Source organism: Rhagoletis zephyria, unplaced genomic scaffold (assembly GCF_001687245.7).
Source record: "Rhagoletis zephyria isolate East Lansing unplaced genomic scaffold, Rhagoletis_zephyria_1.1 Rzeph_scaffold_00606, whole genome shotgun sequence".
NCBI lineage: Eukaryota > Metazoa > Arthropoda > Insecta > Diptera > Tephritidae > Rhagoletis > Rhagoletis zephyria.
The window spans coordinates 137,405-160,221 of record NW_016157690.1 but is presented as its reverse complement, the minus strand read 5'-3'; the positions used below and the strand labels follow the sequence as shown (position 1 = coordinate 160,221).

At 36.2% G+C, this 22,817-nt stretch overlaps 1 protein-coding gene across 1 annotated transcript in view; it reads left to right on the top strand.

Moving 5' to 3' along the window:
- Positions 1-217: 217 nt before the first annotated feature.
- Stt3B (catalytic subunit 3B of the oligosaccharyltransferase complex) overlaps positions 218-22,817 on the top strand; it is a 146,777-nt gene continuing 124,177 nt past the window's right edge. Inside the window, exon 1 of the mRNA XM_017613074.1 lies at positions 218-1,703. Coding sequence (XP_017468563.1) covers positions 318-1,703 — 1,386 coding nt within the window. The 5' untranslated portion in view covers positions 218-317. The remainder of the gene's footprint in view (positions 1,704-22,817) is intronic.

Below are 22,817 nucleotides of genomic sequence, written 5' to 3'. Positions count from 1 at the left end.
CAAATCGGGGAATTCCCCAAATNTATTCACCACGAGAAACATCAGATTTCTACTTTGATCCGTCAAAATTTTCTCTTTTCTAACATTTGGCACAGGCCCTATACTAAAAAAGTCCATTCCCCGACTCAAACGCAAAATGGAATTCCCCGCAAATCGGGGAATTCCCCAGAAGTTGGCTTCCCTGTTCCATGTATAGAACGAAGAATCGATATTTTCGATGCATCGATGTATTTACACATACCTAAGAAGTGTTTTTGATACGTGTTCATTAATTTAATTCTTTTATGCTTTAGTTTATAACGGGCCATTGTTTAATCATGAGTCAAGCATCCAGCGTTATTTGGCGCCGATCTGTCGGATATAGCAGTTTAATAGCATTCATTATTCTGATGATTGCATGGATCGCAGGGTTTTCTTCCCGTTTGTTTGCTGTAATACGATTTGAATCCATCATTCATGAATTTGACCCGTGGTTCAACTACCGCGCCACCGCTTATATGGTTCAACATGGATTTTACAAGTTTTTAAATTGGTTTGACGAGCGCGCATGGTACCCTCTTGGCAGGATAGTTGGAGGAACGGTATATCCTGGATTGATGATAACATCTGGTGGCATCCATTATATATTACACTCTATGAATATTCCTATTCATATCCGAGATATCTGCGTTTTTTTGGCCCCAGTGTTCAGTGGATTAACTTCAATATCTACATACTTGCTCACAAGTGAACTGTGGTCTCAAGGTGCGGGTCTTTTTGCTGCAAGTTTTATTGCCATCGTGCCCGGATACATCAGTCGATCCGTTGCGGGTTCTTATGACAATGAAGGAATCGCTATATTTGCATTACAATTTACATATTTCTTATGGGTGCGATCAATTAAAACTGGCTCCATGTTTTGGTCGGCTGCCTCGGCGGTCTCATATTTCTATATGGTTTCAGCATGGGGTGGATATGTATTCATTATTAACTTGATTCCTCTACACGTCTTTCTGCTAATAATAATGGGACGCTATTCGCCGAGGATTCTAACAAGTTATTCAACATTCTATATCCTTGGTTTACTATTATCGATGCAAATTCCCTTTGTTGGTTTTCAACCTATACGCACAAGCGAACATATGGCTGCTTTAGGCGTATTTATATTGCTGATAATTGTTGCAATATTGCGACATTTGCAAAGTGTTTTATCTCGGAATGAATTTCGGAAGGTATTCTTATGTGGAGCTGTCATAGCTGCTATTATCGTATTTATTAGCGTAGTAGCGCTAACTGTATTAGGAGTAATTGCACCATGGAGTGGTCGTTTCTATTCCTTATGGGATACAGGATACGCTAAAATTCATATACCAATCATTGCTTCTGTTTCTGAGCACCAGCCGACAACTTGGTTTTCATTTTTCTTCGATTTGCATATACTTGTTTGTTCTTTCCCCGTGGGAATCTGGTACTGTGTGAAGTACGCTAATGACGAACGTATATTTGTCATTTTATATGCTCTAAGTGCAGTTTATTTTGCTGGTGTCATGGTTCGCCTAATGTTAACTCTTACACCAGTGGTTTGCATTTTGGCAGGAATCGCATTTTCGACTCTATTAGAAGTTTTTCTTAAAGAAGACAAAACTTCTAAGCAAGGAGCGACATTATCTAATGTGGACGATCATGATGATACCAACATGGACAGAAAGAATCTTTATGATAAGGTAATACATTTTAATTTTATAAGTAAGGACTACATTTATTTATTTAATACAAGCGGATAGACTTATCCCTCTTTGTAGCTCTATAGAAGCAGACTGTCCAAACTGCAAACAAGTAATTTTTAAACAAAAAATAAAACTGACTTCAATTCTCATATACAAATTTAAGATTATCGTTAATCTCTTCATGATCCAATGATCGGGTTCAAACCAAATTAGAATGGGACCACCTGTAAGGTAACAACTTCCTTTAAAAAACGAATTATAGAAATCGGTTAACGTGTTCCGAAGTAATGCGGTAACATACAAAAAAAATCCGACGAATTGATAACCTTCCTCCTTTTTGAAGAGCCGGTTAAAAATAGTAATTCCTGGAAATAATAAATTTAATTATTTTTAAAAAACTTTTCCGCAATATTCAGAAGTAACTTTATGATTATAAGCTTAATGGTGCATTTACATGGTATGAATCAAAGCGAATTAAGGGTGTGTACAGAAATGCATCACACCAAAGCATCAGACGTATTTATTTCTCGTTCACACGACAGTCGGGGTCTACGTAACCGGAACGACCCAGATTTATATCTGGCCAAGCACTGTCACTCCAGCAACACTCCCCAAAAAGTCTTTGGGGAATTTGTATGCTGCTACAACAACAACAACGTATTTATTTCTAAACTGCAATTGATGGAAATATGCAATATGCGCAACCACGGTTAAATGCCCAATTGGAACTTGGTTGTGTAAATAAGGCATTTGCATCAGTTATAATTTAGAAGAAAAAGAGACTGATGCTTTGGTTTGATGCATTTCTGAAGGCACCCCAATACAACGCTACATTTAAATTGTAAAATCTTCGTGTGCCTAATAGTACGGCAGCACACGAAGCTATATCGGGATTTACTCGAGCGGCTTTTTCACCTATTGGATTTTGAAGATTTTACGATGGGATGACAAAAAGGTCAAGTGATGTTTTTCCTTTCAGCGGTGGGTGGAGGATCTACAGGCTTCCAAAAATGTAAAAAAAAAACAGTTACATGGATTTACAATGACGAGCAAAACTGTAACATGGTTTAACACTTTTTGTTTCAGCCACCGCTATATTTCCTACTCCTCTCTGATAATGATTTGAAGTCAATACAACAAAAAAAAAACCAGCAGACAAAAATGTAAATTAAGGCAGATGTCACAGTTTTGCACTCATATATTTTTAAGAGCTTTTTAACACTTCACGAAAAAAAGAACTACTAACACAATGTTCAGTACTCTTTTGCCTGTTTCAGTTCCTGGATGTAATTTGGCATACCTTATTTGTATCTTTGTAAAAATTCTGGAGGTATATCCTTAGTTTGCTTTCACAGCTCATGCACTCGATTTTACGGAGTTTGATACTTATTAAGCTGTGCTTTTAGTTGATTTCGCGAATTCTCGATGAGATTCATGTCCGAGCTTTGTGGAGGTCATTTCAAATTAGCAAATTTTTGCTTTTGTATCCATCTTTGCGAACATATGCAGTATGTTTTGGGTGATTTTTCAGCAGAAACTCTCATTTTTCGACTACATCTTGCAAATTTTGTTAAAATATGAACAGATATTGTTCCTTACGCATAATTCGTACTAACGGACCAATAAAATTTTTGAAATACAACCCCAAACAATTAAGATCCTACCACTGTGATTCACAGTTTGCAGTACATGATGCGCTTAGGCTTAATTTGGGTCTTTGATCCAATACCATGCCTGGCCATCTGATTGAAAGCGATTAATTTAGTCTTGTCAGACCCAATAACCTTCAATTGAAACTTAAAAATATGTTTTTTATTGCATTCTGAACGGCCCAACATATCCCAATAGGCAACGGTTCGGTTTTCGTGCGATGCAGCGAAATGCTGTCACACTCGCACATGTATTATGATCAAATTTGCTTTTTTCTTCTTTATGATGCCTTTGCGCTCAATTTGGCAATTCTTCTCTTCGCTGTCTATTGATTTGCATTAAAGTTTAATACGCTAAGCGCTTCTGTAATAGTGGCTGCATCGCTACTTGCTTCTAAGTTCACAAGATATCGTACCGTAATATTTTTTAACAGACTTCCTTTGTCCTTGGGAGCACTTTAGGCTATATTTTTTCTCAGTCTTAACATTTTCAAGTAGCAAATTCCACAATTTTTTGACACTTTTCGTGCGGTCCCGCCTTTCCGCAGTAAATCTATTATTTACATTTATGGTTCCTGATTAACTATGTTATTTACTGGTGATCACTTCTTCAATAAAATACAATATAGAAAAAAGTCATCTGACTTCCAACTAAGTAAAAGATAACTGTCAAATGCAAAACAGAGTGAGTGCAAAACCGTAACATCTGCCTTGATTTACATTTTTGTCTGCTGGTTTTTTTTTATTGTTGTTGTATTGACTTCAAATCATTACGAGAGAGGGAGTAGGGATGTATCAACAAGAATATTCAACAAAAGGATGAAAGTCGTTAGAACTTGGAAATATAGCGGTGGCTGAAACAAAAAGTGTTAAACCATGTTACAGTTTTGCTCGTCACTGTACTCGACACATGGATTTATTTATTTATTTTTTTATTTATGTCTAACAACTAACTATAGTTATAACAGACATTAAGCAGAATATTAAATATAACTATCAGTCATTATGCTAAGTTGTCTACTTAAAAATTAAATTTACAAGATTACTTAAGCAAGATTTCAAAAAACCAATCAAGAATTTCAAACAGATTAGGAATTACAGAATTTACATGATATTAATGACTGGACATAAGATATCTTTGCAATTCTAATGTAGTTGCTCTAGTATTGGTAACATCTATGTCTAAAAAATTTCAAAAATAATTGAAGTCTGATAAGGTTCTGTTTATTGGCGAGTTTGCACCATAAACCGTTCTGTTTAGCCCAACCTTAAACGCGTCAAAACGACGCAAGTTACGGCTAGGAACATAAAAATGGATTCTCAAGTAGGGCCGGGCAGTCAACTTTTCCCGAGATAATACCCAATAAAAATGAGATAGCCTGAGAAGTTCTATTATGCAAAGTTGGTAGGCTAATTAGCCGACAACGGGATACATATGATGGCAATAGTTCCACAAACCTTAGTGAACGTAAAGCAAAGCGTAAAAAAACCTTTTGTACCATTTCTAAACGATTAATATGAACAGTATGTCTCGGTCTCCAAATAATCGCAGCATATTCCAATTTTGAACGCACAAACGCCGTATAGTAGTGGTAGTAGTAGTAGCATTTTAATAGTATAAGGATCGGTGAATTCTGAAGAGTGACGTCTAACAAATGCAAGCATGGCAAATGAGTCAGCAATAGTTTTATTTAAGTGCGAAGTGAACGTGAGTTTTGAGTCGAAATGTACTCCAAGGTCCTTAATCTCACTTAACGAGTCAAGGCAAATATTTGCAATGGAATAAGATGTTGCTAAAGGTACTTTCGATTTAGTAAATGACTTTATGGCATTTCCTGATGTTAATGAAAAGCCGATTTTCAACACACCAAGTATAAAGCCTGTCAAGCTGCGATTGAAGTTCAGCCGAGTCATTTATGCATCTAATTTCAGAATATATTTTCAAGTCATCTGCAAACAGAAGAAAACTAGCATTTGAAAAACAGGAACTGATGTCATTAATAAATAGTACGAAAAATAGTGTGCCCAGGATGCTTCCCTGTGGGACACCTGAGAAAGCAAAAAATGGCTTAGACGAAACGCCATCGATAACCACCGTGCTAGATCTCATGCGTAGGTAGGACCTGATCCACTTAAGGAAGCCCGAATGAATACCCCTACATTCTAATTTAGTTAATAAAATATTGTGGGATATCTTGTCGAAGGCTTTTGAAAAGTATGTGTATATCACATCAAGTTGAAACCCATTACGATAAGTTGAGAAACAATCCTCCGTGAAAACTGCAAGGTTAGTCACCGTAGATTTGCACGATACTAAGCCGTGCTGATTAGGGCAGATCAAATGTTTGACATTAAAAAAAGTTTAGTTTTATTAATGTTTTCGAAACTTTTAGCAACTGTGGACAATTTACTAATTGGTCTATAATTTTCAACATCGCATTTGTTTCCAGTCTTGAAAATAGGTGTGATTGACCTTCGCTTCCAGTCGTCAATAAACAGACTTTCAGAAAGAGATTTATTGAATATTAGTAGTAATTGCTTCGCTAAGGAAACACAGTTTTTGAATAAGATAGCTGAAAACCCATCTGCATCTATGCCAGACGAGCTTTTTATATTTTTGATATCCTCAATAATATCATCTTCTATTAGAGTAAGCGAACCCAGATCAAGAGTAGAAGACGTGCTCTTAGTGAAATTTTTACGAATATTTGATAGGATCAGACAGNTTGAGTCGAAATGTACTCCAAGGTCCTTAATCTCACTTAACGAGTCAAGGCAAATATTTGCAATGGAATAAGATGTTGCTAAAGGTACTTTCGATTTAGTAAATGACTTTATGGCATTTCCTGATGTTAATGAAAAGCCGATTTTCAACACACCAAGTATAAAGCCTGTCAAGCTGCGATTGAAGTTCAGCCGAGTCATTTATGCATCTAATTTCAGAATATATTTTCAAGTCATCTGCAAACAGAAGAAAACTAGCATTTGAAAAACAGGAACTGATGTCATTAATAAATAGTACGAAAAATAGTGTGCCCAGGATGCTTCCCTGTGGGACACCTGAGAAAGCAAAAAATGGCTTAGACGAAACGCCATCGATAACCACCGTGCTAGATCTCATGCGTAGGTAGGACCTGATCCACTTAAGGAAGCCCGAATGAATACCCCTACATTCTAATTTAGTTAATAAAATATTGTGGGATATCTTGTCGAAGGCTTTTGAAAAGTATGTGTATATCACATCAAGTTGAAACCCATTACGATAAGTTGAGAAACAATCCTCCGTGAAAACTGCAAGGTTAGTCACCGTAGATTTGCACGATACTAAGCCGTGCTGATTAGGGCAGATCAAATGTTTGACATTAAAAAAAGTTTAGTTTTATTAATGTTTTCGAAACTTTTAGCAACTGTGGACAATTTACTAATTGGTCTATAATTTTCAACATCGCATTTGTTTCCAGTCTTGAAAATAGGTGTGATTGACCTTCGCTTCCAGTCGTCAATAAACAGACTTTCAGAAAGAGATTTATTGAATATTAGTAGTAATTGCTTCGCTAAGGAAACACAGTTTTTGAATAAGATAGCTGAAAACCCATCTGCATCTATGCCAGACGAGCTTTTTATATTTTTGATATCCTCAATAATATCATCTTCTATTAGAGTAAGCGAACCCAGATCAAGAGTAGAAGACGTGCTCTTAGTGAAATTTTTACGAATATTTGATAGGATCAGACAGGATACGAAGTTGGACGAAAAGAAATCCGCAAAGAAATTTGCAGCCTCAGACACAGAAGTTGTATTCTCTTTTTTGTAAAAAACGGTCTTGGGTATACTCGAGCTTGCTTTCCTGGAATTAATATAGGACCAAAAATGCTTCGGACTTATTTTAATATCCGACTCAAAATCACGGATATAATTTTTGTAACGCTTCTTATTTAACTTTGAGAACTGTGATTTATAGTAACGATATTTTCCGAAAAAACATTGCTTTTTGGTTGATTTGAATTTTTTATAAAGCTTATTTTTCAAATTTTTTAGACGCTTTAAATCCTTTGAGAACCAAGGAAATTTATAAATTTTCGGTTTAAAAATTGGCACATATTTAGAACATTGATCAGATAAGTGGGTTTTGAATACATTAACACAACCTTCAACTTTGATATCCCAAGATATCCCAGTGTAATTCACCCAACGCATTATCCATAGTGGCAAAGTCACAGCGATTATAATTAAATGAAACAGTTTTGTGTACTAGGGAATCTTCGAAAAATTCAAAAAATTCGATGTCTAAAACCAATGGTAAATGATATGAATTGGGTGGGGATATCGAAGAAGAAGAAGGTTTCGAAATTTCAAAGTTTATATTGTACGTTACAAAGACGTAAGTCTAGAAGGCGATCCATATTGTTGCCGATGCCGTTTATTTGAGTAAGGCCAATACTTAAAAAATTATCAATAACATATGACTCAACAGAACTTTGTACATTTGAGGGAGTCAAGAATAAATTATTATCGAAATACGACCAGCTTACATTGCTTAAGTCGAAATCACCAAGCACACAAAGTTGGTTGTCCCCAATACTACGATGAAGAGCTAACACATTGTCAACATGCGACATGTATAAGCTAGTACAGCTAAGTGGAGGGATATAAGAGGCGCAAATATACAGCAATCCAAGGGAACCTCTGTCACGAACACAAAGTTGATCGATGATAGTGTCTTCGTTTTGAAGAGGTAGAAACGAAGCTTGGAGATTAGTACGACACGACACACCCCCACCTCGGCTACATCCGGTTTTGATGGAATCCCTGGTTTGTCCTTCGTACTGATTTGCAGGAACTCCCAATTTGAAGTTGATATATTTTAGTGATGTCTCAGTTGTATCCTTCTTTACCAGCTTATAGCAGGCAATTTGTTGCTTATCAACGAGGACTTGATTCGCCACGTAATTAATAATATCAACTTCCGAAACCGTTGGCTTGAACGATGATAAATGGAGCCACTTGAGACCCGAAAATACTCCCAGATCATTATTTTCATTACGGCCAACCACGACATTTCTCCGCTTGGGCACTTTCTTTCGCGGCACATTAATCCAATCAGCACCGAGTTGCGGCTGGGTAGAAGCATTTAATATATCTGACGAAACAGTTGGCAGTTGTTTAGATGCAGATGACAAAGTATTAAGAGTAGCATTGATAACAGCAGCAGAGGAAGGTGAAGATGTATTAGTAACAGTAGCCAATGCAGTTGATAACGCAGTCGGCATTTGTTTAAAAGCTGATGTCAAAGCGACAGAAGTGACATTATTTACGTCAGCAGGAGAAGATGAAGAAGCATTGCTTTCTGTTATCATATTAGCTGATAATGCAGTTCGCATTTGTTGAGAAGCCGACGGCAAAGCATCCGAAGTAAAATTATCCGCCTCAGCTGGAGTAAGTGAGGGTGCATTGTTAACAATCACAGAACTCTCAAAAGCCGAAGATTCATCCAATGACAGAACATACGTTTTAGCAACCATGTCAGTTTGAGAGTGTGATACATTTTCCATAGCCGAGGTTGGTGACTTCACTCTCCGTAGGTTAGGAAAACCGTTTAACTTGTTTTTGTTGTTGTTCACCTTAACAGTTGATTTAGAATTAGCAACAACATCTTTTAGGGCACTGAATTCTGAACATAAAGTTTTTAAACATGATGGAGCATTTGTGTTCACAGTTTTTTAGATTTATTAAAGCAATTTCTTTATGAATTTCACCAAATTGGCCCATTATTGTGGTTACGATAGAGTCTAAGCCATTTTTATGCGTAGCCATGAAAGAATCCAAAGACCTTGTTAATTTTGCAGGCAATAACAAACACTCTGGGCAAAGATAGCAGATATGCTTATTCTGGTTAAATAGCCTGACATCATATTCTGATATTTGACCCACACAGCAAATACGGTGAAATTGTTTTTGACAAAAACCACTGCACGGCACAATTAAGGTATCATTTCGCGCAAATGATTTGTCACACATTCCGCAAGAGTCCATGTTAAAAACCACTAACAAACCAAATAGCAAGAGCAGAAGCTAAACACGTCCGCACTGTAGCGCGGTCAATGAGACATTGGAATGTGAGGTGTTAATAAAGTGTGTTGCCTGCCCGCCACTTGCTTTGCGTGCTGCTGTAAGGCTGTTGCCCTGCGTTGTTGTTGTTGTAGCAGCATACAAATCCCCCAAAGAGTTTTTAGAGAGTGTTGCTGGAGTGACAGTCATTGGCCAAATATAAATCTGGGTCGTTCCGGTTACGTAGACCTGACTGTCAAGGCAACGTTGCCCTGCGTTGGTAGTAAGCGGCGCACAGTGTATCATTTACATATTCTAGAAAAGATTAATTCCATTATTTATGTCGCCAAATTTGAAAACAACGTCAAGAATGTTTTTAGAAATGCCTGATAAATACGAAACAATAACAACTAAACAATTTTAATCAACGTGTATGGCGGGACGGGGTTCGATTTGGAAAATTACCGAGCACAATAATATTTAAACTTGTATATTTGAACTGAATCTCAATGTTTATTTTGTCGGTGTTATGTGATTTATGCAACAATTACTAAAATACCATTTTGGTCTTATTTGCTTGGGTATGTTCTTTTTAATGAATATACATTTTGGGATTTTAGTAAACTAGGACTGAGTATTCCATGTTAAAGTAAAACGATGTTAACTTAAATTTATTTTTAGCAATTTATTAATTTCATTAGGCCCGCAAACTCGTTATCCGCCACTATTCGATAAAGTTTGTATCTCAGTTTATTTGCCACTCCTCTTAGACTTTAATGAACATAATTTTAGCTGCTGGAAAGTGCAGGTTCTGATGAAATTTTTTTTTTCTGGCCTACTGGGAATTTCATTTTCTTCGAGTAATTTATTTGCATTTTATCTCGACCGAGACAAATTCTTATATTTTCGTTTTGAATAGAGAAAGCCTGATTCATTACCTTTCCAATGGTATCCCATTTTTGTAAATAGAGTAAGAAATATTGAACTTATAACGGAATTTTGTTGACCAACTTGACTTTTTTATCGATATTTTCCACGCCCATAATTAAAAAAAAAAATATATTTATTTTTAAGCCCATTTCTGTCAGTTTATAATTTCTTGTTACAGGGAAATTCTAAATATCAATTTTGGGCATTTTAGCCTTTGCAGTTAGTTAAATATTTCAGTTTTTGCATTTTTAAAAATTGCAGTTATATAATAGGGTGGCATGACAGTAACTATAAATTACCAATTTTTTGTAAAAAGCTTCGCCTATCTTATAACGTACCTTGGGCAAAATTTCATTGATCTATCTTCAATAGATTTCGAATTACAGAATTAAAAGCAGCTAGATGGGTAAAATCTTACACTGTGCGTCGTCGAGGTGGGTACTTGCGACCGAGCCACACAGCAAGGGCTCTCATAGTCCCTCGTCCAATCTCGCGTGGTGCGCAGTCTTGAACGTGCCATAAAGTGACACCAGCCATGGCAAGGAATATCCTGTACCGACACCGTGCAGATTGCCGGAGGAACTAGGAGTTGTTGGCGGCGGCGTGTGGGTGGTGGTGCGGTTGTGTCAGTGGTGTGGTCTGTTGTGTGTGTGCACACGTGGTGCTGTCTATTGTTTTGTGTTGTGATGCGGATTGAGTTGCTCAAGCGGACTCTGGTGTTTCGTTTTTAATATTTACAATGTTTTTCAAGCAAAATTATTTTGGATTTTTTTTTATTTCTGTTTGGCCTCCTAACAGACTGTAATTCACTTATGCCTAGCATTTGTGAATTTTGGCTCGATTTAACATTTAACAGTGAACAGTCGGACAGTTCGGGCGTGTTTATGTTAAGCTCTTGCGGTTTTATTTTTTGCCAAATATAATGGAGGATTCTTGTGGGGTTTGTGACAAAGCCTTGGCAAGAAATGACACTGACATCGTACATTGCATTGGGTGTTGCAAAGATCGTTTTCACCGTGCGAACCTTAAAGGCCAAATATCTGAATATGATATGAATCTTTTTAAAAAGAACCGGAATATTGTTTTTCTGTGTAATGACTGTATGGACATTCCTGGAAAGCTATGTAAAGCCTATGACGCTGTCTTTACTTCGTAAACTCATCGTTTTTCTTACAAGTAGTATTTAACAGCAGTGAAATAATTCTTTATTCAGTTCAGATTCAGTAACAAGAATGAAGAAAAATTGTATTAAAATATAAACAGAACCAAATCGCTGTGCGAATTTCGTCGATCGGAGCGATGCCGCTGGGCGATGTTCGCCGCAACATTTCGCCCAGTAAAACAGAACAGATACGAAATTCGTATCAACTGAATGACAAACAAAAAATATAAAAATACAAAACCGAAAAGATGAATCACCAAATTTTGCCATTCTGATTATTGCTGATGATTATCTGCTAGAAAAACGAGGAAACAAAGCTACTTTTCCACTGAGATCTGATTTTATGATCGGCGGCAGCGGCAAAATTAAAAATAAATCTATTCTTGCCGAATTTTGTCAGACAAACTTCGTCGTCGTTTTGGTTGTAGGAAATCTCATATACTGCAGTGTGTTTTAATTTTGGCAGCGAACTTTCTTCCGACGAATTTCTCTGAGCGATTTGATTCTGTTTTTACTTTTACATGAAAAAAGTTCTTTGACAAATTAATAAATTAACTTGATGAAAATGCATACAGCAAGTATATGCAAATGTAAAGTAGTAGTATATCCAAAAATATTTAACACTCCTCCTCATTTGCATATGACGCCCGTTTTATCTCTTAGATATTCCAATTTTCTTGCTGATAGTGGCTTAGTCATCATTTCGGCTAACATTTCTTCTGATGGGCAATATACACAAGATATTAGCTGTTTGTCAACGTAATCCTTAACAAAATGAAATCGTGTATCTATATGTTTAGATCTGTTGCTTAAACGCTCCTCCTTAATCAGACTCAAACAACTTTGATTGTCTTCATATGTCTTAGTCGGACAGCTTTGAAAACAATTCATATCTGCCAAAATCTTGCGAATCCAAATTGCTTCTTTTGCAACTTCTGATAAAGCAATAAGCTCAGCTTCAGTTGTTGAAAGTGAAACACACGTTTGCTTTCTGCATGCCCAACTTACTACACCTCCATTTAGTTTGAAAATATATCCTGAGTTTGATTTTCTATCTATACGACATTCTGCCCAATTTTCATCCGCATATCCAATTAATAAATTATTCTTAACTTTATTATTATTTAATTGTAAATATAAGTTTTGTATTCCTTTTAAATATTTTAAAATGCGTTTAAGTTCCGTCAGATCTTCATTTGTAGGCATAGTTGTTTTTCTTGCTAGAATTGCTACACTTGCTGAAATATCTGGCCGGGTATTTACTGATATGTATAACAAAGATCCAATTAAACTTTGATAAAATTCATTATTAACTAAAGGTTGCGATTCTGATTTTCCATTTGAAATTTCAAGGGGATATTTAGAAATTTTAGAATCTTAATGCAAATTTTTCAGTTATCTTTTCTATAAATTGCTTTTGATGTAAGACAAATTGCTTCCCTTCTCTCAAAACTTCTATTCCAAGAAATGGATTAATGGATCCCAAATTATTTATCTAAAATTTTGAATTTAAAAATTTTTCAACATACCTTAAGTGTTCCTCCTTAGAAGCAGCTACTACCAAATCATCAACGTATACCAATAAATATATAATTCCTTCCCCGTTGATATTTTTCGTGAATAAACAAGAATCAGCTTTGCTTTGCTTAAAGTTTTCTTTTTCTAAGGCATAGGTAAGTTCTTTATTCCAAGCATTTGCTGCTTGCTTTAACCCATAAAGATTTATTTTTAATTTGCAAACCATGTTATTATCACTGACTACAAAACCCGGTGGTTGTATCATGTAGATAGTTTCGCTAATATGACCATTAAGAAAAGCGTATTTTACATCCATATGCACTATTTGCATGTTCTTTTCTCCAGCAATCGATAATAATATACGAAACGGTGATTGTCGAACGACAGGTGCATATATCTCATCGTAATCACATCCGTATCTTTGACTGAACCCTTGGGCAACTAGACGGGCTTTATTATATCATGATGATATTTTATTATTTAAAATTTTGAATTATTTATTCCTCATTAGAAAATTTTATGTATGTAGTTTGAAGCCTTTTATTTTAATGATTTTAAAAACTTTTCATTTAGAAATTCTAATAAAATCTAAGAACAATTGAACAACAAATAAAAATTGTACAGGTATAAAAGAAGAAGGTATTTAAACCCTACATTTACACCCCCTCCAATAAAACGACGAGTTAACTAATATTAGAAGGAGAGTATAAAATAAATATAAATAATAAAAAAAAATTGTGTATGTATATATATGTACATACATATGCATAAATACAGAAATAATTATCTAAAAATTTAAATAAATGTTAGTAATAACTAAAAATTTGTTTGGTTATGACAACGACGACGAAAATAATTAAATGCGCTAGAATGTTGTTGTTATTGCTGAGACATGATGTTGCTGCATCAGCTGTTGACCTTGTTGTTGATGCTGTAAATGTTGCTGCATTTGTAACGTATTCAATGGTTATTGTTGATTAAGAGCCTAGAACGCATTCTATGTTAAGCGGCACAACAGTGACTAACATTTGTGGTGTTGAACTGTTGGCTGTGGTCATAGGCGTTGAGGCTTGGCGGAGAAATGGACGGCTGCTGTTGCGGTAGCAGTGCCGGTAAATGAGCAGGGGGCTAATGCTTGGTTATGGCAGGTTGTGGAAATTAAGGTTGCAAAATTGTCCATGTGGAGCGATTGATTAACTGGACTAGTGACTTGTTTCCGAGGCTTGCCTTTGTTGATGTATATTGAAGGACATAAGAATTGCGTTTGTATAGGTTGATGTTGATTACAGTTGTGGCAGTTGGACTGGCAAAAATGTTCACACTATTGCAGCGGAAAGGACAACAGCGGATGCACATCGAGCTAGCCGCTGAAACATTTCGAAAGAGATTTGTTTCTCCTTTGATGTTGCGCTTTTCGTTGATAGACATTTGATCTTCGTCATTTTTTGGTAGTCCAAATTACATATAATGCAGGATCGCCAATATATCATGATGATATTTTATTATTTAAAATTTTTAGTTATTTAATGCTCAATACAAAATTTTATGTTTGTAGTTTGACGATTTTTATTTTACTGATTTTAAAAACTTTTCATTTAGAAATTCTAATAAAATCTAAGAACAATTGAACAACAAATAAAAATTGTACAGGTATAAAAGAAGAAGGTATTTAAACCCTACATTTATACCTTTGTATATTTCCATTGAGGTCACGCTTAATCTTAAAAGTCCATTTACAGCCAATAACATTAGCCTTAGGGGGAGCCTGTACCAATTCCCAGGTTTGGTTTTTCCGTAAAGAATTCATCTCCTCCTCCATAGCTAAAATGCATTCACAAGAATTGTCTGAAGATATTGCTTCCTTGTAAGTCTTTGGCTCGATCATTCCATTTTCATCTACTAAACAGATATTATCATAATATCGCAAAGGTGGAACACCCTTAGTACTTCTGCCTGATCTTCGGGGAGCAATACCCTCATCCATGATTTGTTTATTCGTAATTTGTTGATCTTCAGCTTCATTATTTGTGCTAACTGTCTCGATGCTTGGAACGTTGTCAGAATTTACACTACAAAAAGAACCTTCAGAAGCATTTGAATTTACTTCATCGCGATTATACGATTCATCTTCGTCGTGTGCAGTAGCTTGAGAGACATATCTATTTCAAAAGTTGATGGTTTTTATGTATCCGCCTTTCTTCAACCTTCTTGCGATATACAAACTTATAATATCTGCTAATAGTATAGATCGGTTTTTCCTTTCTGCTACACCATTTTGTTGAGGACAATAGGGTACAGTAAATTGATTACATATCCCATTACGCTCAAGGTAATCTTTAACATGATGAGATTTGTATTCACAACCATTATCAGAACGTATAATTTTAATTGCTTTTCCAAATTTATTTTTTACAAATGCAACATACGCTCCTAACTTTTCAAATAAGTCGAACTTCTTCGTTAGAAGATAAACCACAGTATAACGACTAAAGTCGTCGATAAACGTCAGAAAATAACGATTTCCGCTTAGTGATGTAGTTTGCATAGGAACACATATATCATAGTGTACTAGTTCAAGTACAGCGGACGTTTTGTTATTACATTTTGTATTGAAAGGCTTCTTAGTAAATTTCCATTTTGAGCAAATATCACAGTAATGATGAATGCCACAATCAACTATTTGAAAATCGCTTACCAACTTTCCAGTTTGCGTTTTTTTTACCGAATTTATATCTCTGTGCCCGAAAAGTTTGTACCAATGATGTTGGCATTTTGTTGACGTACAGGATACTTGCATGGTTTGTTCAGGGAATGTCAAACACAATTGGTACAAATTGNGATGGTTTTTATGTATCCGCCTTTCTTCAACCTTCTTGCGATATACAAACTTATAATATCTGCTAATAGTATAGATCGGTTTTTCCTTTCTGCTACACCATTTTGTTGAGGACAATAGGGTACAGTAAATTGATTACATATCCCATTACGCTCAAGGTAATCTTTAACATGATGAGATTTGTATTCACAACCATTATCAGAACGTATAATTTTAATTGCTTTTCCAAATTTATTTTTTACAAATGCAACATACGCTCCTAACTTTTCAAATAAGTCGAACTTCTTCGTTAGAAGATAAACCACAGTATAACGACTAAAGTCGTCGATAAACGTCAGAAAATAACGATTTCCGCTTAGTGATGTAGTTTGCATAGGAACACATATATCATAGTGTACTAGTTCAAGTACAGCGGACGTTTTGTTATTACATTTTGTATTGAAAGGCTTCTTAGTAAATTTCCATTTTGAGCAAATATCACAGTAATGATGAATGCCACAATCAACTATTTGAAAATCGCTTACCAACTTTCCAGTTTGCGTTTTTTTTACCGAATTTATATCTCTGTGCCCGAAAAGTTTGTACCAATGATGTTGGCATTTTGTTGACGTACAGGATACTTGCATGGTTTGTTCAGGGAATGTCAAACACAATTGGTACAAATTGTTGATTAAACTTGCCATTCCAATTTCACGATTATCCTTTGTAAAAATTCTACAAATACTGTTATTGAAAGTTACCTTGAATCCTTTTTCACAAAGCAACTTCACAGATAGCAAATTTCCATTAAAGGATGGTATATACAACACATTCTCTACATGAACTTCTTCAATATTTTTGTTTTGATTTTCCAGTTTTAGTACGCATACTTACTATCTTACTATCAATGGTAAAACAAAAATTTTTCTCAACAGACNGAACTTCTTCAATATTTTTGTTTTGATTTTCCAGTTTTAGTACGCACACTTACTATCTTACTATCAATGGTAAAACAAAAATTTTTCTCAACAGACATCATCAACGAAATGTGCCTTCTCCTTTCCTTGTTGCCTGTTCTTCAGTTTACAGCAATTTTTACGAATATGCCCAATACCCTTACAATAATGGCATACTGTTGATTTTGCATTACCGCTGGACTTAGCATGTTTAGAAATCTTCAGGATTGATTCTTCATTTTTAAAACGTTCATTTTGCTTTTCAGATTCCTCTAGAAACTTGTTCTCAACAAGAGTCATTGTTAGATCCTTTTCATCACGAACTTCCAGCGCCGTGATCAGTGTGTCATATGTGCTCGGTAAACTGCTGAAGAGCATTGAAATTATCCAAGATTCCGTAATAGTCTCTCTCAGAGATTGAGGACGTGAAAACAGTAACTTCATTTCAGTGATGTGCTTTTCAACGTCGTCACCAGTTTGGAGCTTTAAACCGCATATTGAACGCATTAACTTCACCTTGTTGCTTAATGTTGCCTTCTCATGGTATTCTCGCAAAACACGCCAGGCATCCTTTGCGTTCTTACAGCTGCTTATCCGGAACATTTCCGTGTCATCAATCGCCAGTCCAATAAGAATTGAAGCATCGGTGTCTCGCTGCATCCAGGAGGCGTCTGGAGATGTAGGAACAGGACCTTCAACAACATCCCAGACCTCATAATTAGCTGCATTCTATATTTCCACAGCTCATAATTGTCACGATTCAATTTAGTAATCGCCAGCTTTAAATCAGCCATTTCGCAATTAATACAAGATTTCCCAATTAAATAAATCCTAGTTTAAAGAATTCTGCGATGGAGGCCCATAACCTCTTACAAATAGTATTTAACAGCAGTGAAATAATTCTTTATTTCAGTTCAGATTCAGTAACAAGAATGAAGAAAAAATTGTATTACATGAAAAAAGTTCTTTGACAAATTATTAAATCTGTGTTCGTATGGAAAAGTAGCTTATGTCGAAAGGCTGGCTTTAGTATAAATCGGCATTCACAGCATACGATTGCGAATGACTCACTCGCGCTTAACGTGCAAGAAGTAGTTCCGATACTAGCAAGTTAATATTCTTATTAAGTCTCATCAAACAATTCCTTGTCGTTTAAAGAATAAAGGGAATGCCGCATTATACTAAAGCCAGCCTTTCAACATAAGCTACCTTTCCATATGAACACAGAAATTAACTTGATGAAAATACATATAGCAAGTATATGCAAATGTAAAGTAGTAGTATATCCAAAAATATTTAACAGCTTTGATTCGATTATTATGACTTAACCGGGAATTCAATAAGTTATCTAATCAAGTTAAAGACATTAAACCTCAACTCTAGTGTTTGCCTAAGTGCGTGCAATAATAACTCTAATATCCGTTCGCCGGATTTGCATGACTTAACTGTCGCTTCTGCTGTCTCGCCGTCTTACAATGTATCACGGGCAAATTGTGCATCTGGTGACGTTGTTCAAAGAATGTGCAAGTCGCAAACAACAGCAACTCTAATAACATCAAGTCCACCAACAATGCAAGCTTCGTCGTTACACATCTCTCCTGCAAAATGTTCTGTCGACGTTGAAGCTGCTCTTGCATTAAACGAAGGCACTGGTGGAATTGAGTATGCTTATGCGCCACCAGCAACCGAAGTCTATCGCTTTCTACGATTATATGCAGATGCTGCGGCTGCTGCTGTTGATACTGCTGCCAGTAAAGATGATCCTACTCGCTGACGTGCCAATAAGGCCAGCTATAACAACAAAAGCTCAAATCGTTCAAACGATCAGAAAAATGCTAAACCAAACAGAAATGATAAAAGCGTGACATCGTTGTTGGTTCGAAACTTGATGTTGCGATTCGTCTCAAATGGTTTCACTTAAGCTCGTTCAAATCCTCTGTAGAAACTAAAAATACTTCCGCTTATATTGCTAAGCATGCAAATATCGATGCTAATCTTATATCCTGCTATAATCTAATAAGAAAAGATGCTCCAAGCGAATCTATTAACCCTGGAAGTGCTTCACTCTTTTGACCCTGTCTGCGGGCTTGTTAGTCAAAACGACTAACACCAACTTTGAATTGAAATAACAAACATAAAAGAGTTAAAAAGGAAAATACATTTTATGAATTATAGTTCTTTATAGTTTTTCAAACACATTAACAAAATATTAAATACATATTCAGCCTTATCATGAGTTTCATTTTCCCCGTACCGGTTCACTTTTCGCTCTTGGTTTCCATGGTTTTACTATGGGCGGATGACAAATTTTCGGGTGAATTTTTTTTCAGGTGAAACTAAGGATAAGGCAGATTATTTTCTCTGTTACATATAATAAACAAAATGATAAATGACTTCAGAGAGAGGTACGAAGCGAAACATGGTTTTTGTTAGTCGAATCGACTAACGAAGCACGTCCAGGGTTAAACGAGTTAATTTCAAAATCGGCATTCCTTCGTCTTACATCAATAAGCTATTAGACTCGGAGTTATGGCCAGAGGAAGTCAAGATTCGTCCATTTCAAAAAAGGGCCCCGAGGGAAGCGAACCGTTGATGGTTATATTTGTCAGTAGTTCTAAGCTCTCTGTCTATTTTCATAATGTTGGCGGTTTGCGTACAAAAACAAATCGTGACTACACACGAATAAAGGCGCGCTAGTGTTTTGACGGCGAAATAAGGCGCGTAAAAAAATTTTGCGAAAAAAGATGCTTATGAAAAACTTCGGCGAAGTATGTTAAGAGTCTTTGACGCTGAAGTTTTTTTATGCGTTTTTTTCGCCGTCAACTATTGAGCTCGCGCGTTTATTCGTTTCTTGTGACGAAATGCTCTGTACCAATCAGCTGCAACACACGATTTCGACATTATCATACTTGTTGAGACCTGGTTAACTACAGATTCTGTATCCTCAGAGATTTTTGATGATTATTATGAAGTTTATCGTAAAGACCGAATACTGCAGCTTGGAGTAACTAGACGGGGCGGAATTTTGGTTGCAGTGTCATCTTCCCTCGCTACTCATGAGGTACAACTTTTTCATACTGGCGATAACATCGAGCAAATCTGTGTCGCTGTTAATATGGGTGAAATCTTTTTTTATTGTAAGTTACATCCCACCAAATAATGGTTACGACATGTGTAAGTCTCATATTGATAACATAAGCCTTATTATTTATATATTTATTTGTTTTATTTATTACAGTCATTTGGCCTATTTACATTCACGTATATACATTGGAATTATGTATGGCAAAATTAATATATACTAACAGTAAAATTAAAATTAATGCTTAAAATAAGTTAACCTGTTACATTTTTTCTTCTAAGCTATATAATAGTTTATGTATATTTAACTAAGATACCATATTCTCGATGCTGTTGGAATGGACATGATTTCAAGCAGTACCGTAAATATATCACGTAAGACATGCGGTCTAAGAGTGTAATTTCCAGAGCCGCCACAACTGGGCGGTTTCCAAACCGCCTCTTATAGACTTCGATACCGGCAGGCGATCTGAATGGACGAGATCCAGAGTCGCGCTATTTGATCGAACGGAAAGGACTAGTTTCCATGCCGACCTTCTTATTTCATACATTAATGGAATGGACTAGATTCAGAGTCATCCAGTTAGTACGGATGGAAAGGACTAGTTTCCATGCCGGACCTTTCTATCTAATAGCCAATGTTCTACAGTGATCAAGTAGCAGACTTTTGAAGGTACCAACGTTTTCATTTATTTTTTTTTTTTGAGCTGGAAGTTCATCATAGCATTTTAATCCCTTATAAAAGATATTCTTCCTATCTATTTCCGTTTTATACAGCGGCAGCCTGAAGCTATTATTTTCGCTGAGTAAATACGAATGGGTTTCACTATTATATCGTAGGATATCACTCAGAAATCTGGAAGTCTACATTGTTTTATTTTAAACACGAATTTCATAGCGTGATAGAAAATTTGCTGTTTCATGCTCAGCCAGTTTAATTCTGCGATCATTTCCTGTATGGGTGTGTCGTACCGCTTGTTCAAGATAAATCGCATAGCCCTATTTTGCATTTTTTGAAGCTAATCTATTTGTGTGTCGCTTGCTATAAAAAAGATTGTTGGATAGTATATGAAATGTGGTTCAACTATAGATCTGTAAACCAAAGTCTTATACCTCCTTCCTAAGTACTTACATGATCTCTTCATGAGACCAATTTTTTGAGCAATTTATGCTACTGTGTAGTAAATATGTTCCTAAAATTTTAACTTTTCATCGACATATATATCTCTATATATTTAATGATTCTCACTTTCTCAAGTACTTCATCTTAAATTTTTAAACTATAGTTATCGGAGCTAACGTTAATAATAATAATAATAATAGATTGGCGCTTACACATATGTCAGTGTTTGGCCGAGCTTCTCCTCCGATTTGTGGCGTGCGTCTTGATGTTGTCACACAAAGCGGAGGGACCTACAGTTTTACGCCGACTCCGAACGGCGATTGTATTTTTATGAGAAGCTGTTTTTCATGGCAGAAATACACTCGGAGGTTTGTCATTGCGATGTTGCTTTGGCCAGGGCTTGAACCCAGGCACTGCGGAGTGGATGCGCGCACTGCTTACCACTACACCACAGCGGCCACCAACGCTAACGTTAGCTGCTCTAGATATGACCATAAACTTTGTCTTGTTGACATTTAATGGAACGTTTAATGGGTTTACGCACAACCATTTATACAAACAATGAAGGTCTTCTTGCATTTTAATCATTGCATTGGGTAGATTACTGTCACTGAGGGTTAAGNAATGGGTTTCACTATTATATCGTAGGATATCACTCAGAAATCTGGAAGTCTACATTGTTTTATTTTAAACACGAATTTCATAGCGTGATAGAAAATTTGCTGTTTCACGCTCAGCCAGTTTAATTCTGCGATCATTTCCTGTATGGGTGTGTCGTACCGCTTGTTCAAGATAAATCGCATAGCCCTATTTTGCATTTTTTGAAGCTAATCTATTTGTGTGTCGCTTGCTATAAAAAAGATTGTTGGATAGTATATGAAATGTGGTTCAACTATAGATCTGTAAACCAAAGTCTTATACCTCCTTCCTAAGTACTTACATGATCTCTTCATGAGACCAATTTTTTGAGCAATTTATGCTACTGTGTAGTAAATATGTTCCTAAAATTTTAACTTTTCATCGACATATATATCTCTATATATTTAATGATTCTCACTTTCTCAAGTACTTCATCTTAAATTTTTAAACTATAGTTATCGGAGCTAACGTTAATAATAATAATAATAATAGATTGGCGCTTACACATATGTCAGTGTTTGGCCGAGCTTCTCCTCCGATTTGTGGCGTGCGTCTTGATGTTGTCACACAAAGCGGAGGGACCTACAGTTTTACGCCGACTCCGAACGGCGATTGTATTTTTATGAGAAGCTGTTTTTCATGGCAGAAATACACTCGGAGGTTTGTCATTGCGATGTTGCTTTGGCCAGGGCTTGAACCCAGGCACTGCGGAGTGGATGCGCGCACTGCTTACCACTACACCACAGCGGCCACCAACGCTAACGTTAGCTGCTCTAGATATGACCATAAACTTTGTCTTGTTGACATTTAATGGAACGTTTAATGGGTTTACGCACAACCATTTATACAAACAATGAAGGTCTTCTTGCATTTTAATCATTGCATTGGGTAGATTACTGTCACTGAGGGTTAAGAGGGTATCGTCAGCGAACAATTCCGACGGTGAATAACCCCAAAATACTCGGAGTAACATTCGACAGCCTGCTCTCCTTCTCTGCGCACTCAACCGCTATTGTCAATAAAGTACAGAGCCGCAACAAGGTCCTCAAGTCGCTAGCCGGCAGTACTTGGGGCAAAGACAAAGAAACGTTGCTGGCAACATACAAGGCAATAGGCCGGCCGGTTTTGAACTACGCAGCGCCAGTGTGGTCGCCAGGGACTAGTAGGACGCAGTGGACGAAGCTACAGAC